The 18,531-nt window shown below is 44.2% G+C and overlaps 1 protein-coding gene across 1 annotated transcript; it reads right to left on the reverse strand.

Moving 5' to 3' along the window:
• Positions 1-14,780: 14,780 nt before the first annotated feature.
• Positions 14,781-18,287, reverse strand: LOC128710156 (uncharacterized). The gene is made up of 2 exons (XM_053805197.1): positions 17,558-18,287; positions 14,781-16,804 (listed from the first exon to the last, which is right to left on the reverse strand). The coding sequence occupies exons 1-2, from the start codon at positions 18,285-18,287 to the stop codon at positions 14,781-14,783; spliced, it is 2,754 nt and encodes a 917-aa protein (XP_053661172.1).
• Positions 18,288-18,531: the final 244 nt, after the last annotated feature.

The following is an 18,531-nucleotide window of genomic DNA, read 5'->3' on the forward strand; positions in this document are numbered from 1 at the left end:
AACATTTGATACCACTTGCCTTGCCATTGTCATCCGAACGGCGCGACGCTTCGGTTTTAACGACCCAATGTCTTCACGAATATCAACAGTCAAGAGACGCGGCACATTAAAACACACAATTCATCAACCATAAACTCCTATTAAACTATTTGTTGCCGGCTCCGTCAATTTGGACAATGTCATGTTGCTTTAATCGCATGTACCAATCACGGTGAAGACATCAAAGTTCTAGAATGGAATAACCTTGGGTTGATACTGGGCATCCTAACGTTGTCGAAGAACGATCATTAATTCGCTGTAATTAGCAACAAAATGATTTCTCAGGAACAATTCCGGACTCCTCCTGTGGCCCTCTCTGACCTTGACATTTGATCGAGAGTTCAATTCGTGAGCTATGCCCGGGTATTTCTGTTTAGCTTGAACAGCTTAGTCGATGAGAAGCCATTCATGCAAGAATCGTTAAACATCATTTTCTCGTCGTTGACTAACTGAAACTTGCATTCAGTACCGAATTGAATTATTTCTCTCACTCGTTTCCCTGGCCGGCACCAAACAAACCTACAGCCGTGGAAGGCCGTGTGTTTCGTAAATTTTTTCGAAAGTGTTGAGATTGTAAAAAATTCAATTAATAGCAACAGTACAACATACAATCCAGTCACACCTTGGGAACATCTCCTCTTCGTTGCCTTTTCTTTTGATTTGCTCATCTCTGAAAGGCAACGATAGCAATATAGCGGATCGACATTTGCAGCACCTTCAAAAAAACAGTTTCAAAAACACAACCTTTTCGGGCCAGTCTCACCACACCGGTACAGAGGAAAAACAAAAAAAAAAAACAAGCATTGACCTCAATGATCCGATGAATGACCATAGGACAATAAATGCGCCATCTTCACAATCGGCCAAAATTGTGGCTCATATTTATTGAGCAGGACACACCACATCATATGTAGTGACGCGTAAAGACTCAAAACTGTGCCATCGAATTTATGTTTTATGGCTTAGTTTACAATACAAATCCTCCCAGTAGCTGGGTAGGATCTACTAGCATTTTTTTTTTTGGTGCCAACGTCAAATGCTAATTTGGCAACAGATAGAGCGAATGTTGTTGAAGATTAAAACACAGGAAAACTATTGAAACAATCGGATTTTACTCTCTTTTTTTCTTCATGGTAAACTCTTCGCTGACTACTTCTTAATAATTTATATTAAAAGTTGAGCTTTGGTCAGTTAATGGTAAGACATACCCAAACACCCGTGCACTGCCTGTTGGCATTGTTAATGAAACAGGAGACTGTGCACTAACTAGCACGTGCTGGTTTGGTTAGTTTTTGCGTCGCATTTTATACCTTCTCAGCCGCCTCCAGGCACGTCGATTTTGACACAAAGCTTACAAATATGACAATCTACCCCCCCCCCCCCCCCCCCCCCCCCCCCCGCCAGTGACGCACGGTGCGGCTGAACACGAGTTGATGGTAGCGCGCGTTTCGGACAAAACGATTGCAACAGAACAATAAGCCGCTGTCATCATCACGAACGAGCGGGCGAGTTGGTAAATTTAATTGACACTGCGAATTATTGTTTCACTAGCGACACCGGCGACACAGCGCACGGTTGACGACTTGCTTCGTATTTTTTTATTACTTCACAACACATTGCCCAACATACGCAATGTATTATTGTGCGACAACCACTGCACGTCGAAATCACAAGTCGTACAAAATGAACTTACTAATAAAGTGATTCTGTGATCCATGGGCTACCAACCGTGCACGCCAGTAAGAGGTGAAACCGACCAGTGCTAGAACTACTCAAGCAGAGAAAAAACAACACCACCGTGTGTCTTCCTTGTTCCATTCTCCAAAATCCCCCACCCGAACAGATAGTTCCTAGTTCCACACCCGGTGGATTTGCTTTGGTGGCGCGGCCTCGAACAAAACCATGCGTTTTTTTTTTTGGTTGCTTTTCTTCCGGGTCTAGTGAGTACTAATTGTAGTTAACTAATGCGACTGGTGCCTCTTCCATGCGCCTTGAGAGATCTGCACAGCCGCTACTGCTGAATAAATTTTTCATCAAAAATGCCACTCCCGAATCAGCGGAGAATTACTTTTATTTCCGTCTACTTGGCGAGCAAACTTGGACCATTTGTACCTTTTTGGTTTGCGAATGGTCGATTTTATTCATTTTATTTTCATGAAAAAGGCAGAACTATTAAGTTTCAACGCCTTTTCGGGGCAAAAGTCGTTCAAAGAACTATTTGTTGCTAATGTTATACCCAGCTTTACTTATAAACAAAAAAAGGCCAGAATAATAATTCCGTACGAAGTTGAAGTTGATGAAGGACAAAGATTTTTTACATTTTCAATGTAATTTACAATTATATAAATTATTTTTATTTCCTATTCACACATGCTTTCGATAAAACATCCCAAATAAAGCATTACGTCATCCAGTTGACCTATTCTTACCACAAAACTTCGATTCTCGCTACCCTGTCTTCCAGTTTAAATGTGTGTTAAACTTTTCTTCCGCCATATTGTGCAAACCTTGACACGAATGAAGCAGTTTTACCAAGTTCCATGCTCACTGATTTATACTTGAGCTCGTATTTTTTTTTTGTTAGATTGGAATGCAAAGATCGCCATCCGGGAACACACAGAAACCTGTCATCAACTACGGTGTTTCCAGTGCTCAGTAATCAAATGTGCCGTGCGTGGTGAAACTGCTTGGTGTGTCGGACCAACAGGAACCCTTCCCGAAAATGGTAATTCGCGTGGGTTACCACGAGTTGCCACGAAAGTGTACCGAAGCTTGGCTTTTTTAAACGTACATTTAGCAACACAATAATAAACCTGCATTTGACGTCATGTGGAAACTTTGGTTGAAGCATCCAAGATCATGTAGCAGATTTACTGTTTTAAGAACATGATTGCCAGGTAGATCATATGGACCGAATAGCCAGAATGCCTTCGGTTCAATTTATATGCCCTTTAGATTGATTTCTACCAGAAATTCTGGGCATGTTAATAAAACAACAAAGTTGCACACAATACGTCTAACAACCATATCGCTTTAAACAGTTCGAAATGTAAACACATGCATAACAAAACAAGCAAGTGAAAAAAAATCACTGATTGCACACATTCCTAGCTTCCTCCATTATCATTTTTCAGGCTACGTACAGTGCTGCTTGGATCGCCCCTAACGAACAATCTATCATTTCAGACCGATAAGAAAATTCCACCCCAGCCACGATCATCAAAATACAGTCCAATAACTTCTGATATGTTATGCAAAACCATGCAAAAGATTGGCTTCGCAGTGCACCAATAATTCACTGTTATCGCTGTGCACAGATGTCAGTGATGAATATCAAAACTCCCCCCTCCCAAACTGATACGGAAGAAAAAAACTAATTTACCCAGCACTTAAACCCACCACAGCGACGAAACTTATGAAGCGGTACGTTAAAACGTTTATCTTTTTTTCTCTCTACGATATTGCACACACACGAAATTCCAAATGTCCCTGAATGTTTTCCACGGCACACACACGCACGTGTATTTTCCACATTTATGGATGGTGGAGAAAATCTACCCCTCCATGGGACTCCATGGCAGAGTGCAGATGATCCCAAAAACATCAATTAACACCACACACACACATACACCAGTTTAGATATCAACAATGTACTCCGAAGGAGAGCACAACCCAAAGAGCACGTTGCAATTGCTGCAACATTAGCAGCTTCTTTGTCGCTTCTTCGCCACGTGTGGCAGCGCTTCATCAAGTTCCTCCTCCACTGGCCCGATTCTCTATACGGCAGTAATTTTCACTCGACAAACACACCGTGTACGGTATGTTCACGTACGGTTTTTGCACTTCAATTCCGAACGATTTCTACTGCCCGGCTGGCACCCCCGCAAACCACCCCTCTCTCCACATTCCCGGCCGGTGTGTGTGTGTGTGTGTGTGTGTTTGCGGGCGAAATATATTTTACACATTTTTTTCCAACCCCCTACACTGTGCATATGCACACACCGGTTAGAGACATGCCCAACGCAAAACTCTCCCGGTATGATAACGAACGCCGCGTACGAAACGAAATTGCCCATCTGTAGGGGGTGAATGGCTGTGCAAGTGTAATCTTTGTGTTTTTGAATCAAATTTTATCACGCAAAGTCCGTACGTGCAGCACGCACCGGGACACCTATACGACTGTAGGTGCTACTGCACCCACAGCCCTGTGACTTTGCTGTCGGGTTTAGGTAAGTGAATCAGTTTTGCACCTTAACGAGAAATGCATCTGCATTGATGCGTAACGGAAAATGTAAACTCCGAGGTGTAGAAATGCTCCATCTTAAGGCACAGTGGCCTTCAGCTACAGGACGTATCCTTAATACACTTATCACAAATGGGTAATCTTTTCGTAACAATTCTCACAGCTACATAACGTTCGCAAACAAAACACAGTCACTGTACACCGTTAATAAATTACTTCACCAAATTCAACGGCGTTCACACCCGTGGGGATTCTGACGCTACACATTGGAATGCGATAATAATTTAAATTACTGAGTCACGCCATAACTATTCGGTGACGAACACTAATATGGGAGCGTACTCCGCAAAGGAGACTATTGAATAAAATGTATTACGCTGCACTTTTAACGATCAGCAGTGTTGAATTCAAACGACGCTGTTATACCGCTACCATCGGCAGTACAATTAATGTCAATTCACGTAATCTTTTCCATTCAAAACACGCCGCTCATTATTAAACACACACTAGCAAACTGCTTGGTGGAAGTGGTTAAAGAACACTAGTTGCAACCATAACCGAATCTAATTGAAACAGAATGGACAACAGGTTGATATGTCGAGTAACGTAACCAACACGAAAACGGGATAAGCACAATCGTGACCTACGTGAGCTACACCAACAGTGTACACCACGAGCAACTACACCGCGCGTACGCTTATCAATGCTGCAGACCGACAACTAACCACGCAAAGTTTCACGAACCACCGTCGTCAGTGACAGCGCGTGTCTACGCGCGAGAGAAGGGGTCTACGGTTTTTTCGCTAGTCCCGGCCAGGGGTTTGCCAAGATGCCGCATCCCATCGATCGACAACCGATCGAACGTTCACGCGATCGATCGAGTGACGAAGATGACAAGGCGCACACGCTACTCTCTCGCTGTATTCAACGTCAGCTGGTGGCCACAACGCTAATGATGGAGACGCCTCAGTTCAACGCACGAAGAAGTCCTCTGTCGGAGCGCGGGCGCATATGAGTGCCGCGCGAGAGCATTTGCCCGAGTCGTGGCCACGCTTGAAGAGACGGCGATGATTCAGAGCATTCTGGGGGAGAAACTTGAAAGCTCCACTGCACGATAATTCAAAGAGACGCAACAGAGTGGCTTTTGTTGGCATCAAGTGATGAGCGTATCCACCACCACCCAAGAGAAAGCTTCTGCTGAAGAGGCTCCAAATATGAAACGAACCCCTGTCAAAAGTCGATGGACCAATGGAGAGAAGAGAGAAAATGTACTGTACACACGCAATTGGAGCGCATTCATGATTGCTCCACCAGCGTGTGCTCAAACAAAACAAGAGCGATGCGCATTCGCAAACATGCTTTCCTTTGGTGCTCTCTGGTTTGGAAACCCAGAGGCACCCTGTGTGTATTCAAGCCGACGATAAAGCATCCACTCACGAGAGCTTCACTCTTTCCGAGAGTCCCAAGAGCTGAACTGAAAAGGGGAAGTTCGTGAGCGATTTTATGCTAAAGCTGATAAATTCATTACCTGCCTTCAGGAAAAAGGTGTTACCCTCCCAGCTTTCGTTGTGCATAAACATTACTTTAAATTATACAGATAGCCACCCTTAAGAATTATGCTGCAAATGTCGCGAATTACACATTTCTTTCTACGTCAACATTTTTTTTGCAATCTACTGAGAACTAACGAATTGCATTCCCATTCGAAGATGACATCACCGACGTTTTGCTACCGCGTCAGCTCATACGAGATTACTGTTATAATACGCCCCTATCAGTAACATGCATACTCGTAACATGGCTTTCTGGCATAATTTTTTTCCTTTCTTCAGTGACAACAATTCTTGGTCTATCACAGTCTCCATTAACTTGTTGTGTGTCTTTATAATCAACCGGTAGTCGATTAGTAATCTAATAGTGGGAATTAAATCGACATTACCTATGAAAATAAATGATGGGCAGCTGCACCTATTTAAGCATTTATTATTTATTTCATTTTTATATTTATCATTCACTTAACTATCATATCAATTAACAGTTTCGAAGCCGATTGTCGCACCAGAATCGTCAGGAATGTTACATTGGTCATTAGTATTAAAAAAAATAATAAAATTTTCGGAGTTTGTAAAACAGATTAGACATCCTACATCGGTCCTAACCTTAGACCCATGCATCTAGAGCAGGGGTTGGCACGCCTTTCACGAATAGGGCCAAATAGTAAAAAACAATTCTGAAGCTGCGAGCCAGACACATAAAACGAAGTTTTACACTCATGAAATATGTGATATCGTAAGTCCTTTATTGCCATTTTTTAAAGTTATCCGAGCGTATTGGTACGGATAGGATGCACGTAGGGTTTTATAAAACTATGGTAGCAAATTATCCGCAGTGAATTTTTAATATTTTATACTTTTTGCATTACATTTTTGCTTGCCAAGGTTGGGGAATTTAAAAAACCAACAGTGCTGATCAGTCAGATTTTGGACCAAACCCTGCCATCTGGCCGCACTTTGCCGACCCCTGATCTAGAGAGCGCACCCGATGACGCCACTCATATACAGAATGAAAAACTAGTAATAATTACACTACGTCACCAGGAGCGCTCGTGGGTATTATCGTGATCGTGTGGTTTGCTAACCAACAACCCATCAACACAATTCATCTCTGCTGAATACGAGCAATGATGCGATGACCGTATGGCTGAGTACGAGCGAACAGTAATTGTTGTGTACCATGTTATGCCATATCGGGCAACACGATCGCTGCAGCGAAGCAAAGATGCAGAACCGTTAATAACGAACTACAACTGCTTTACTCTTTTATTTTTGTTAAATAATTAAGATTATAACTAAATTAAAGCCGTTAATAGTTCTTTTAAATGTGCACAAATTGGATTACAAGCTTTAAAAGCGGACGTCAACACAAAATTGCAAAAAAAACACGATCTTCAAGATCAACCTTTTTGCAACTCGTATTCTTATTGCACAAACTCAATCAAGCCCACGACCAAATGGCACTATGCCGCTCTCAATTTGTGTTGAGTAATTCGTTCAATGAGCTTATTTAACCACTTTATCCCCCACATGCTGGTTCGCCCGGATTGATCCCAGGTTGATAGAGTGGCACGTCTTCCGTTGCCGTCCAGAGACACAAACATGACAAATTAGCCAGCATAAGATCGAGAGTTCGCAACAAAAAGGCAAACTCGATAGAGACAAAGTCTACTGCGCGTGGTGGTAGCGGCAACAACCATGCTCATGCACACATCGAACGCGTTGCGAACGTGATTTTATGTTGAGATCATTATGCTAACGGTCCACACATTATCCTTCCAGTGCTGGAATGCACCGCACTCCTTATACCCTGGAGGGGGACAACAGGGATGCCCTGCAACAGCAACACAACACTATAAGATCGAACCACGCACCGTGCCCACTAGAGTCTTGTCGGGCGGCGTAAGGAAAAATGCAATCCCAAACGTGCACAGCAAACGTTACATAGCACCACTGGAAACACGTACACTCGAGAATGGCAATGAGCAATCCGGCCCCCAAAGGAAACCGAACACTGCCTTTCTTTACACAAGACAAGCACAAAAAAAATGGATTCATAATTGCGACGAATTATTTATACTCGACAATTTGCTCTCCGCTGCCGATGGATTGGACCCTCTCTGACGGGACGATGTGCTAATAATGTTCGCCAGTGCGCGGTGCCAGTACCAGCGCAACATAAGAGTACATTTTTATGCATCCATGCCGCACACTTCGACAAACCGCCCGGAATTGACAAAACGATGGCCAGGCCACGTCGCCCTCGGTTGGATTAGCTGCAGACGAATACGCTACAGAGGTGTGTTATCTAAGACACTCTGTCTAATAGCACCCTGAATTGCCAATTTTATGCTGACAATTATGTGTACACAAATGGTCGTAATATTTGGCTGCTCCCACACCGTACACCACCGTGTTCTTGCGCTCAAATACAAAATAGACGTTAAGCATCCGGGCACTGCGTCTGTTATGCAATTGTACAATTTGGTGTTTAAATCTCGTTTTGCTATGTGTGTGAATCATAACAACAACCGAAAGCTTCACTTCAATAGGATGTGTGGAAAAAAAAATACTTTAGTTTGCATATGGGCATGCATTTTGCCCTTCAAAAGAAGATTACAACTTTATGCAAAAAGGAATCAAGCCATTTAGATGACGTGATTTCGTTAACCTTCGTTTTGCGTCTTTCCTATTAACTAGCTTCAATGTAAAGAGCAGTTTGTCGATTAATAATAATTGGATTGAATGCATAATATGAACTTAGCTGAGGATGCAGCTTCATCTTAGTTCTATTAGATTGCTCTAACTCTCCCCCATCAGCTCTGTTGCTTCAAGTCATGCAGAGGTGCAAGTTGAAGTCGTGCAAAACTGTGAAGGTTTTATTAATGTTCAACATCAAAGATGCTACAAGAGAAATTCAAAATCAACACAAATTACCATATACAAGGGTACACGGTTAAATAAGTTCGATTACACTTTAAAAATAAGGTTGACTTCATTCAGGTTTCTCCGAACCTTCATCTCCGCTTATTCACGCTTTTCGTGCCTAACGTAAGCGATACTCCCTTAATGCCTGGGGATCCGAGTTTTGGAAAATTACCTTTCAATGACCTTGTATTCGTATGGAATCAACATCATACAGGACCAAACAGTAAGTCGGTTATGAATCAAATCCTGGGAGCTGAAAGTCTACGAAGTTTCCTCCAACCAATCAACCAATGGCCGAAATCGTACTCTAAGCTATTTTTTTTCAACGCGTTTTGACGTTTCCAAGTTTATTCGCTAACAGCTCCCAAGCCGATGGCAAGCAAAATTAAGCCTAGGAAAAAAGGATTAGATTGTTTTCCTATTGGAAGTTTCGGTCAGCTGCTCGATAAATAACACAACAAACAATTTTCCTAGCAAGTTTGAACCAGATTAGGCCATGTTTCTTGTGTGCTAAAAATGAAAATAAACATTTTTCTTAAAAAAAAACAACGAACGAAGAATATTTTAACCGTAAAATTTATATATTGTTTTAAATAAATTGAATTTAAAGTTAAATTTCTAAACTTTAATCGATTTTTCTCAAATTGTAGTTCCGCAAAAATGATCCCTTGTTATGTTTTATGTCAAAATGCAATGTCCTTAACGAATTTGTACAGAATGATACAGCCCGGTGCCTGGATTATTTGACAGATACAAACTGAAAGCTTAAGCTTTACTACTTATGGTATGATCTGCCCCAATTTCAGGATATCGGTTCAAATCGTCCCGAAACCAAGTTTGGATTAAATTGCATTCAAACTTACTGAACAACCGGTAATATTACTACGGTTATCGTAAAAACTCTTGTATTATATCAAAAAATCAAAAAGAAATCAAGAAAAATAAAAAAAAATCAAAAAAACAAGAAAACGATACGCATTGTAACAAAAATATCGCAAACGAAAAGAATCGTTTATGACCTGTTGTAAGCATATTTTATTACTTTATCAGTTCAAAATCCAACGCATTTGCTCACACAAGCGCATATTTTTATCAAACCAACTTGATAGCGCTTCGGAACACAAACCACGCGCCATGTTGTGTAATCAATTGACGAAAATTGTACGTGCATCGGAAAACCAACCACAACCAAGGGTATCGAACCGTAGCCAAAAACACAAAGCAGGCGCACATAAAGCAAGTGTCAAGCTCTTCCTCGTCACATGACAAGCGGTAGCACACGATGCAATGCTGAAATGCATTTCCCACCCCGGTGCCCACCCCTCCACAAATGCATCGTACGGTGGTGATCCACCTGACCCACTGCCTCGATTGATTGTTGTTCGGTAATATTGCGCAAACGATTGACAAAAATGCACCACAACACAACGCAACACACAACCACTGCTTATCGTACAGTTCGATCGAGGCAAAATAGGCAAAGAACAAAAAAAAATGCTAAATCGCTTACGATAGTATTCGGTCGGTAGGCACGGCTGCTTGTCCTTATGAATGTAAAATGCATTGCAACACCAACCAAATAAAACTGTATAGATGAATAAATGTGACGGCGAACGATTTAATTTCAACTCCTCTTCCTTGCGGTACGCGAAAGACTCTACACGCTTGCCCGTCACCGTCACTGTGACAATCGACGCCATTACAATAGACGATGATCCACTGCACCTGCACGCTCAAATCGATGCATTAAGGCGACCAAAGAACCGCAAATGGCAACACTGAAGCTGTCGCGCAAACAAATAGCGGCGCAGATTAGCACTACTGGCAGCGCGCGCTAGTAAAAGTCGCGCAACGACAGCAAATGGCATATTTAGCTAGCAAACCGTTCGCTCTAAAACACTTTACCGACGCAGTGCAGTAAACTAAGCGCTGCCTGTGGAAGGAAACTCAACCCCCCTCCCCGGGGGGAGACGCCTACATTGCAATGTCTCGAACTAATTGGCAAAAAGCACGCGAAAAAAAGCCAACCGCGAATGGGATGGCAAACTAGACACACTTACGATTTTTTTTTCTTTAAACGCCGTAAAGATCATCAAGTGAAATTATGTAATTTTTTTTTTTGCTGTTGCTGACACAAAAACAATCCATCCATACATTGAATCAATTCTGTTCCATGTTTGTGTAATACGTCGATGGTTGTGGTAATCTACATCAAAGTTGACAAGCATATAAATCATACGTCCAAATACAACGATCACTCATTGTTCAGGCCATTCGATAATATTAAGCTGCGGTACTAACGCAAAAGAGTAAGAGTAAAACAAAACAGTATCCTTAAGTGTATGACATAAAAGAAAGTTTGTTGATCGAGCAAATAGCCCACGGCACAATAATCGGGCCGACCATCGATCAAGCCATCCTCAGCGCAAGATTATCATTGACACAAAAGTAAGATTACGGCTGGCTTAATTTATTCATTTTAATTAGTACACTGTAAACATTTATTCAATTAGTTTTAATACATCGAAACACTACGGCTAAAATTAAACATCCAGGTCGTTTTGCACTGCGTGCAAATATAATTCATCTACACGAGACAAGCAGATGTTGTAGGAACGGGAAACTGATTTCATCATACCTTTGAACAACCCCGCTACTAACGAACGGACAACATACCCCAAACGCATACTAGGAATCTTTATGGCGCTTGTCTCGCACCCGAGTGACCGTAAGGTAATACTAAACCATCGCACCATATCGGAGCAGGACTTAAAGATTAATATTTGCCCACAAAGGTAATAATCACAACACTCAGTCGATGAGTTAAACAACAGATATGCATAATGAAAAAAAGCAATCTACAGGAAAATTTCCCCGCATAATACATGAAATCATTATCACTCCATTGTTACGACAACTGTGAGCTGAAACGGATACAAATATATTCCACACCAGCGCCAATTACTGCAATTCGGTATAATTATCAGTCGCGTGGACGATAAACATTATCGGAAAAAAAATATACATTCCTTTTTCGGAAACTTATAAAACGCAGCGACCGCTAGGTGCAGCGCCTTCCAACAGATTGAGCGATTCCGTTTGATTTTCCCAACCACTGCCACATTGCATCACCAGCGGTTTCGGTGTATCATCCGACATCCGACGATCCCTTGCAGCGTTGAAGTTGGTGGAAATAATTTCCTTCGTCTCAGTAGAAAATTGCTTTCCGATTTGCATGCCCTGTTGACGGTGCCGAGAAGCTGTGTGAATTGCAGCGGCCACAACATTGTACGTCGCGCACAGACGTTTAAACGTTTAACCTACAAAAGTTACAATTTTGTACAATTTCAATAATCACTCCTTGCGAACAGGAACAATCGACCCACATATTCGCCGTTATCGAACGTTTTCTCGCGTTTGCTATTTGGCGTTACACAATTCCAATTGATTCGGCTACGGAATAGCAATGTCCTTCGATTTCGTGTGTAATGGCAACGCCAGCGAAGGGAAAGCCGCTGTGCCCGACGGCATGCGAAATCATAACCACCAACAATTGCCAACGTTATTCGTGTAACACCAGCCGAGATTTTTATGCGTTTCGCAAATTTACACCCCATCAGATGATCAGTAGGTGATCAGATAAAACGGAATAGCACTAAACGTCGTGATGCTATCGGACGAACAGTGGTCAAAACAAAAGGCGCTTCTTGCCATTCAACATAACGAGGGAGCCTTAACAGTTAAACCAAACCGCAAAAAAAATCCATCAACAAGCGGATCGGGCAGGAGGCATAAGAGAGTTAGGCTGACAAAACCACGCTTCAACTGTATCGATTAGTGGTGAAGTATTTTATAACCACAATAAAAAAAGGCTAAAAATGGATTGAAAATGCGGTCGGACGTTCCAATGCGGTATGGATTAATATGGTGCGAGTACTATTAAACAAACATAAACAACTCTTTGGAAAATACAATCCAAACAAACCAAACTCCCGGACTGATAATCCGTTTTCTCTTTCATCGTTCCGATCCGCCCGAAACACGGTTCAACTTCCAGCGGCTAATAACAGGTGACGGACACCCTGAGTAATTATAATCCTAGTCCAATCAAATCAAAACCATACCCAGAAGCTACAGCAACATGGCGCATGCCGTGTATGCATTATGACGGTTATTAGCACGGTGCGCACTGTGCACAAACATCACACTTGGCGAATGAGCTCTAATCGCAATGGGAGCAAAAACCAAAAGTAAACTCGGGAACTTTACGGCGTTTAACGTTGGGGTGCATAAATCATTGCCCTGCATGCAATGGGGTGCAGCATAAAGATGCCGATAAACAACGCCGAAGAAACCGCGCGCAAGGTACACATGAAACGCATCTTGAGTTCGCTGCGGTAGCTTTGGATTAACTCATTTTTAATTGCAACCATCTGAGAGACAACACACAAAGAGTAATCTACATTCTAGTAAATCATAGCTGTTTTAACAGTCTTTTATCACAACGTACCAACACTACTCGTTCAGGATACGCCCTCTGGTTCTTAAGGTAACACTTCAATACTTTGAGTAGTTTCGTGTTCAACCATCTAACGCAACTTAAACGACACAAAAGAATATGCTCACTCATAAAGCCTACAATCAAGCATGGGGCAAAATGATACTTTAGATTTGAAGTGCAATGTCTCTGCAAGGACGATGCATTTCACTGATGGAGCACTTTAAATTAAGAGGGGAAAAAATATTAGCAAATAGTGCACTTTAAGTATTACAAAAATAGGTAAAAAATAGCATGACGCTAAATAGTTTCAAAGTTTCACCATACCATTACTATAAATTTATGATAATCCTAATTTAAGAATATGTTTGGTAATAAAACAAAGTTATTTAGATGCTGTCATAGATATGCTCAACATGGAGACATTCAACAGGACACCTGAATGCACATTAGAAATGACACTTGTGGTGGCAAAAAACTTTCCGTACTTCATACCACACATGATGGTTATGATTGGTACGTGAGCGGGATACCAGTTACTTCGCGGTAACTACTTCTCACGCAAGCTTAAAATTTGATTTCCGTTCCCATTAGGTCGCCCTGCTATCTCCATCGGAGCATGTGCACGAACTACGGACCTCCGGATGCCGGAGATCTACAAGCTACGATAATTTCAACCATATGTATATCCGACCGAAAAGATGCAAAGTACCAGATGCAAGCACCTCGTACGTGTATGTTCGCACAAGATCCACACCGAGTTCCACTACGAGAGGATATCACGTAACACAGCAAAATAAGACGGAAGCGTCAACACGTTAAAATCTCCCCGAGACGCATAACCGCCCCGATCAAAGAAATTTATCGAGTGGCTCAAGTGAGCACGTGGGGCACCGACAGCTTTCTCATGCCCGTGAGCAGGGTTACGGATGATGTGGTCAGCTAGTGAGCTTTGGACGCGCAAAATTAATGAAAGCAACCACAATCAAAATATCCACACACTCACAAAGGATTCCAATTTGAACCAACTCAACGCAGGAGGTCTTCGGTTCGGGGCAGTAAAAGGCTTCCGTTAAATTAGGCTACCTGTTGTAAAAGTAACGGCGAAAAAAGGTTTTGTCGGTTGTGCTAATCGTTAGCAACCACAAATTGGTCTTTATTGCCGCTTAGTTTGGAAAAGAAGGAAATCGTCCCTTTCACCCCCTATTTATACAATTTTCCGCTCTCCTAACGGCCATCATCTTTCTCCAATGTCGACTCGCACACTGTTTCGTCATGATCCTATCTCGCTTGACATTTCATCAAACGGTGAACTTATTACTGCAGTAACCTTCGCTGTCACCGCGTGCGCACCACTACATTGACGCGTTGTTTTCACAACATTCTCCCCTCCAGTGTTGCAGCTCGGTGCTTCACTTAACGAAACGTCACTGTAAACCACGCGGTTCCTAGTTTTGTATGTTCTGATCGTTTGATAAGTCCTTATTCCTTCCGCGGTTTTACATCTAATACTGCTATTTTAGTTGCGGGTCGCTCGATCGTACCGGTATTGGTTTGTATTGTCGCACTTAGTCGCGTCGTCCGCGACGTTTAGCTTAGTTGAAAGCCATTGCCATTCTTCCGCCTTAGTAGATTCGACCAGTTCGCTTACCCGCACAGCCACAAATGGTGAGTATCGCCTGTGATCGGACCTGATCCAGCTAATGACGTTCTTCGAGTCGGTCCAGAATACCCTTCTAGCAATACTCAATCGATGTTCTTCTTCTATGTGCTTGGCAAAACGGGTTCCTATTAGCGCCGCTTGCAGCTCGAGTCTCGGGATGGATAGGTACTTGATCGGCGCCACTCGCGTCTTCGAGCCGACTAGCACACACTCTATTACACCATTTTCTTCGAAACGCAGGTAAGCCACCGCTGCCATACCATTTTGACTGGCGTCGCAGAATATGTGCAGCTGTATGTTCTTGGTGTGGTACGATGATAGTTTTCGATAACATCTTCTGATGGTTGTTTTTTGCAGGTCGGGCAGCACGGCGACCCATTTCAACCATTTCTTCGCGACGTCACCCTCCAGTGTATCATCCCATCCCAGTCGGGATCGCCACAGTTCTTGCAGTAAGACCTTTAAAAACATCAGGAAATGGCCAATCAGGCCTAATGGGTCATATATGACCATCAATGTTCGAAGTACCTCGCGTTTCGTGGGCATCCGGATTCCAGCTAATAGTTCCTGGTCATTCTTCGGGCTGAGTCGGAATGTGAACGTGTCGTCTTCCGTGTTCCACCACATTCCCAACACCTTCTCAGTACCTTGCTCGGGGCACATCTCGATGCTTGCTTGGTTGCATGCTCCCCCCCGCAAGCGCTCAACGACCTCCCTGGAATTGGATAGCCAGTTACGGATTTCGAACCCACCTTGTGCATGTACGTGTCGAACGTCTTCTGCTAGCGTCACCGCTTCCTGGACCGTCTCAACGCTGGACAGCATGTCGTCTACGTAGTGCTCAAGCTTTATACACTCCGAAGCTCGAGGAAATCTGTCTGCGAATCTATCCGCGTTGATGTTCTTCACATAGTGGGCACTACCTGGGGAACATGCCGCACCAAAGGTCATGACGGAGACTGCGTAAATCTTTGGCGATCCATTTGGGGTTGTATCGCTGTTCCAGAAGAACATTTGGCTCCGCTGGTCGGCTGGCTTCATACGGACTTGGAAAAACATCTCGCGAATGTCTCCCGTTACCGCAACCCGGAACTCGCGAAATTTGTAGAGTACTGCAACCAATCCTACCAATTGGTCTGGTCCTGTGAGGAGAAAACTGTTTAAACTAACTCCCTGGACCTGCGCGGCAGCATCGAACACCATTCGAAGCTTTCCAGGCTTATTTGGATTAAAGACTGGGAAGATCGGCAAAAACCAGTCTCTGGGTCCCCGTTCGGCAATCTCGCTCTCCGTCACTCGGCGGATGTAGCCCTTCTCCTCGTAGTCCTTCATCTTTTGGATAATGGCATTCGCTAACGTAGGATCCTTCTCCATTTTCTTCCGTAGGCCCAAGTATCTCCTCAACGCCATGCTCCTGTTACACGGTAACCGCACATCGTCGTATTTCCATAGCAAGGCGGTTTGGTAGCGATTATCCAGCAGCCGGGTTTCTGAGGCCAGTATTGCATTGGCCCTTTCACTCTCCCTCGGAACGAGATGGTTTACGTTGCTAATTCCCAGCGATTCAATAGCGTAGTGTGTCTTCAACGTATTGTGTAGAAGCTCGTTCGAGGCGTCGTCACATATGCAGACATGGTAGCAGCTGCGGACTTCATCTTCATGCATCGACCCGCCGCGTGCCCCGAACACTGTCCAGCCAAGCTTCGTCTTTGTGGCGATCGGTTCACTACTTCGTCCTTCTGCATACTTGAGGGGCCTTCCTAGACTCCAGTTGTCCACTCCAATCAGTATGCGTGGTCTCGCCTTACTATACGAGGCAATGGGCAGTCCCTTCAGATGAGTATACCTCTCACCTAGCTCTTCCATGTTTAGCGATTGTTCTGGAAGAGACAAGTCATTAATAGAATGCACTATTTTTAGGTGAAATGATCTTGACCCATCGCGCACGCCTGCGATGCGAAGTGCCGCACGGACTGAGCCAACTTCCTGCCGAGTTGTGCCTCCCGTCCACCTCAAGCTCAATGGATCCGGCCTGCTTTCAACACCTAACTCGCCAATCAAACTATGTTCAATGAAGGTCGCCGTTGACCCTTCGTCGAGGAGGGCGTATGTCCTCACCTCCTTGTCGTTGCCGTAGAGGATCACCGGTACATAGCGTAGTAGGATGTTTGCATCTGTGCTTGAGTGTGTGTTACATTGTTTACCGTTACGTGTGGCGCCTTGTTTAGTGTTGTGTTCAGTGCCGGTTTTACGCGTAGTGTCATTTCTCTCGTGCAACAGTGTGTGGTGTCTTAGTTTGCACCCGTCGATGTTACACACCGTTTTTATGAAGCACACACCTCGATGCGCTGCCAAACATCGTACGCATAAGCCTTCGTTTTGTACGTGTGCACGTCGTTCCGATAACGGTAGTTCTCGAAATAGTTCGCAGTCCACCAGTTTGTGCCACGAGTCATGACACAACTTGCACTCGCGGCTGGTGGATGGTTCAGATGTGTGTACGGATACGTGAGCGTTTCGAGTTTTCGGCGGCCAGTTCGATTCACGACGGTCAATAATCGGCCCCCGTTTCGATGGTTTCGCCATTAATCTGGCCGCAGTTGCGATCTCTCCTATCCAAGTGCCAAACTCACTGACTGTAGCCTCCGACAATTGTAGCTTGTATCGGGCCCACTCTAGTAGACGCTCCGGGGGTAGCTTTGCCTCCAGCTCTTCGAGTAGTGCGACGTCGCAGTTGTATTGCCGCATCCCCGATATCTGGATCGTTGCGCACATCTTCTGTACGCTCTTCCCGAAGGCTGCTATGGTCTCCAAACTTTCCGCCCTAGGTGCGGGCATTTTCCTCACCTTCTGTATTAGACTCTCCACAATGAGCCCCGGCCTACCGTATTCGGATTTGAGGATGTCCAGTGCCTTTTTCAGTCCCGACGGCATTAGCAGAATGTGGTCGACCGAATCCAAGGCTTGACCCCGCAAGGCTCGTTGTAGCCGTAGTAGGTTTTCTTCCTCGTTAAAACCACAAGCTGCAGACGATCGCTCGTAGCTGGAGTAAAACATCGGCCATTGTTCTGGTACCCCGGAAAAGGTAGGCAGCTCTCTGCTTACAATCTTTCGTGCCGCCTTTTGACGAGCTGTTAACGTGTCATCCTCTGGGGTAACATCCAATGGCTTTGCTACCTGGAAAGACACACCACGCTCACCTGCTGTCGTGTTTCCGGGTTTCTCTTGTTGTCCGTCCTGCGTCTCACGGTGCGTTGCAAGGGATTCATCGACCGCGCGACGCCATTCCGCGTATTCCTGATCTGCTGCTGCGGCTTCATCGATGACCAACGTTTGGTCGTAGCATGGCGGTGATGCGGCCATCGCGCCCTCGAATGGACGCCAGCGACGTTGGTTGACCGCCATCCTGCTGCTGTTTGGTTGCGCCATTCGTGCTCCGTATCCATCCGGGGACGATACTGGGGTCAAGGGGTGATGAACTCGCCGGTCAAGCTGCGCTATTGTGGCTGCGACCCGATCTGTCGGCGTCGCTCCCAGCCTCTCTGTGTCTCGCACCCAGCCCTCTAATCCTTCCACTTTTCCGTCCGGTATTCCGTCCGAAACAGCT

Source organism: Anopheles marshallii, chromosome 2 (assembly GCF_943734725.1).
Source record: "Anopheles marshallii chromosome 2, idAnoMarsDA_429_01, whole genome shotgun sequence".
Classification (NCBI taxonomy): Eukaryota; Metazoa; Arthropoda; class Insecta; order Diptera; family Culicidae; genus Anopheles; species Anopheles marshallii.